The sequence below is a fragment of the Gregarina niphandrodes genome (genome assembly GCF_000223845.1).
Source record: "Gregarina niphandrodes unplaced genomic scaffold scaffold00054, whole genome shotgun sequence".
NCBI lineage: Eukaryota > Apicomplexa > Conoidasida > Eugregarinorida > Gregarinidae > Gregarina > Gregarina niphandrodes.
The window spans coordinates 1-3,127 of record NW_011645821.1 but is presented as its reverse complement, the minus strand read 5'-3'; the positions used below and the strand labels follow the sequence as shown (position 1 = coordinate 3,127).

The 3,127-nt window shown below is 52.8% G+C and overlaps 2 protein-coding genes across 2 annotated transcripts; one reads left to right on the top strand and one right to left on the bottom strand.

Annotated features, from left to right (window-relative positions):
- Positions 1–75: 75 nt before the first annotated feature.
- On the bottom strand, positions 76–587 carry GNI_166100 (hypothetical protein; the record flags this gene model as incomplete). Its single annotated transcript, XM_011134896.1, has 1 exon — positions 76–587. A coding segment is annotated over one exon (512 nt), but the record flags the coding sequence as incomplete, so codon positions are not given.
- A 677-nt stretch (positions 588–1,264) lies between these two features.
- Positions 1,265–1,444, top strand: GNI_166090 (hypothetical protein; the record flags this gene model as incomplete). The annotated part of the gene is made up of 1 exon (XM_011134895.1): positions 1,265–1,444. The coding sequence occupies one exon, from the start codon at positions 1,265–1,267 to the stop codon at positions 1,442–1,444; it is 180 nt and encodes a 59-aa protein (XP_011133197.1).
- Positions 1,445–3,127: the final 1,683 nt, after the last annotated feature.

Genomic DNA, 3,127 nt, shown 5'->3' with positions numbered 1-3,127 from the left:
AGGCGCATCTTATTTCTCTGCCACCAGGATCCAGCTTGCTCTCGAACAGGAGTATTCGTGTTCGAGATACCCGACCTCTTGATGACAGGCATCCACTCTTTCGGCACCATCGATTTGAGCTGCTTCTGCTCCTCCGACGTCAACAGTCTGGCGTACAGCACTTCCAGCAACTTCGCGTCGTCGCTGACATCGTCACCCACCTTGACAATATCCCCTTTGAAAACCTCGGACCACACGTCATAAAGCGTCAAGTCGTCTTCGCCTTCAAGGCGCTTCTTAAGAACATTGCTGAACATACGTTTGACGTACTCGTTCTCGTCTTGATAAACCAACATCCTTCTTGACCATTCGAGGAGTCCGTCCAAGTCCAAAGGGCACCCGGCTTCCATAGGATATTCCTGTGTCAAGCTGTCGCTGAGACGACCCAGAACCAGCACATGAATGCACTCCTCTCCCTTACCCAACGACACCATTCGCGCCACGCAGTCGTCGTCCGTAACCGGCGGCCTTGCTCCATCCTGCACAATAACTGCCAGCATTCCAACGAGTTTGCTGCAGCCCTGAACCGCACTCACAATCGTCTTCATAAAATCGAATGACGCGAAAACGGCCTCGTGTTCAAAAAAAAAGAGAGAGAAGTGACTTAGTGTTATGTCTCAAAGGTCATAATTTGTTTGCGCTACGTTGGCGTAGCGATAAACATCAGTTCTCTCCTGGTCATCATGCTCGCTCCATAATTCCTGCCACACGAAGAGAGCATTCTCAGGCAGAAAGTGGTGTTCTCATAATTCAGTATTGCAGGCTGAAGGAGAGGTGGCGTATTTCCTCCCTTCGTTGGTGCTGAGTCCGGTGATCAGGCCGTTCATGAAGAAGCTGCTGGCGGCGTTTCTCTTACATCTTGCGGGTGTGAGTGGTGCGGTCACTTCTGTAGTGGAACAGACATGTGTTGCGATTGTGGAGTCGCGTCAGAGCCCGAGTTGACCGTGAACGGTGCTGACAACATACGGTGTAAAGCGTTAGACTCCTCCAGCTGTGACTTGGGCGCTAAGATTGTTTTTGTTACATTACTTCGACCTACAGCTGGTCATAACGAAGACCGTCTGCTCGACAACAGCGAGTCTCCCCGACTTGGGGAGTACCAACGACAGCTCTTCTGCCAGTGGCTGGCAGGCACCGACGCTTCCTCCCTCCTACGTAATGACTTTCGCTGGGAAACTCTTCTGTTAAGCGCACACTGGTGGTTTGCCACCCCCACGTGGCAACCATGAGCCTCGCAACCAAGGCCAAGGGCCGTGGAACAGGGGGTGCCCGCAGCCAGAACCTATTCCAGCTACCGTCACGCAACGAGTACCTTGTCAAGGACGACGACATCCCCGTGGATGAGTTGCAAAACCTCCTCAAAAGAGAAGGCGGTCTCTACGAGCACCATAAAACCAAAAAGTAGTACGTCCCGACTTGACTTGGGTCTAAGCTGACTGCTTGGTACCGCATGGGAGAGCGTGGCGGTCATCAAGATGTCACTAAGACCCCCAGGAATGTGGCCGAAGTGTTCTGGTGGCCACGGTCCAAGGAGTTCGTACAGCACTTGGTCCAAGAGTGCGCCATCTGTGCCCGCAATCTTCCCGTGCGTAACCTGCCGCGAAGGCACGTTGGAGCAGCCGTTCTTCATGGGTAGAGTAAGCATGGGTTATGTTGGCCCTAGAGCATTCCAAGGGCAGGTTTACTACATCCTTGTGTGCATACATCCTTGTGTGCGTAGACCACGCAACTCTCTATCGTAGCTATAACGTGCATCACATCTGAATGAGACAGAGTTCGTCGCGCTGTGGGAAGTATTAAACAAGAGAGCGTTCCTGCGCCCGAAGAGTGGGCAGGTGAGATATCAGGCAGGTTCCGGACCGTAATAGACAAGCGGCAAGTCAATAAACAGATGGTTGATGACGCGTTTCCTCCTCTGGGATAATCTCCAAAAGGCGTCCGGCCATTCCCACCAGATTGCCTCTCTCTTAACTACCTGGTCTTCCACGCTTATTAATGAAGTTTTCCCTTACCCAAAAAAGCCCCCTTAAAAAGCACGAAGAACGGGGGCGGAACGAGTACCATAAGCCGACCAGTCATCCCACTGAGGAGGATTTGCACAAGAGGAGGACCCCCACAAACCATCGCTGTTAGGAAGGGTCCAGTCTAGTTTGTTTCAGCTCCTTCGGTTCCGGTGTTGGACCTAAACACTGCACCAGACACTTGCTGCTTGAATTTTTATAGCGCGATAGTGAGAAAAGTGCACTCGGCTGATTGAGCATTTGGATTGGACTAGTGTTGAAGTCAGCTATGGTACCGACGTAGTGCTCGCGACCTTCTTCGTCCGTCTCCCTACATTCTCGGGTTGCCAGGACGCAATTGACGTCGGAATCCGGCACTACGCAATCGATTCTATGACAGTCCTTAAGGATCGGCGTGATGTAACTTTTATGATACAGTTGCTCGAAAATTTCTTGCGCCATCTCCAACAATTCCGTCACGTCGGAATGGCTTGCATCCCTGTTCAGAATGATTGGCGCAAGCTCAATTGCCGTTCGCTTTCGCGTAAGATGCTCAAAGTCATCCCACGAGTCGCAGTGGATCGCACACTCCTTAGGCGAGAGGTGGTGACTAACCGCCTTCCAGACGGCGGCTGCGTCGAACTTTGTGGGAATGCCAAAGGCATGACAAAACGGATCCTGGCCGTGTGGTCCGTTGCAAACCAACTGGCCGCCGAGCTGGTTGCACCACCCCAGTCGTTGCCAGTCAATCGCGCTCACAGGTTGCATCTTCTGAGCCGTGGCCGTGACTGCACGGTCGCAAACGTCCGGTGGGGTTCGCAGCGAAGCCAGATCTGACCTTGATACTACATCGGCAAGCAGCGCCCATCCCGCTGATGTGTCCTCGTGCGCCAAAGATGCGGTGTGCTCCGCCCTGGGGCGGAACAAGTAGCATAAGCCAGCCAGTCCTGTACATATCGCAAGGCGCATCTTATTTCTCTGCCACCAGGATCCAGCTTGCTCACGAACAGGAGTATTCGTGTTCGAGATACCCGACCTCTTGATGACAGGCATCCACTCTTTCGGCACCATCGATTTGAGCTGCTTCT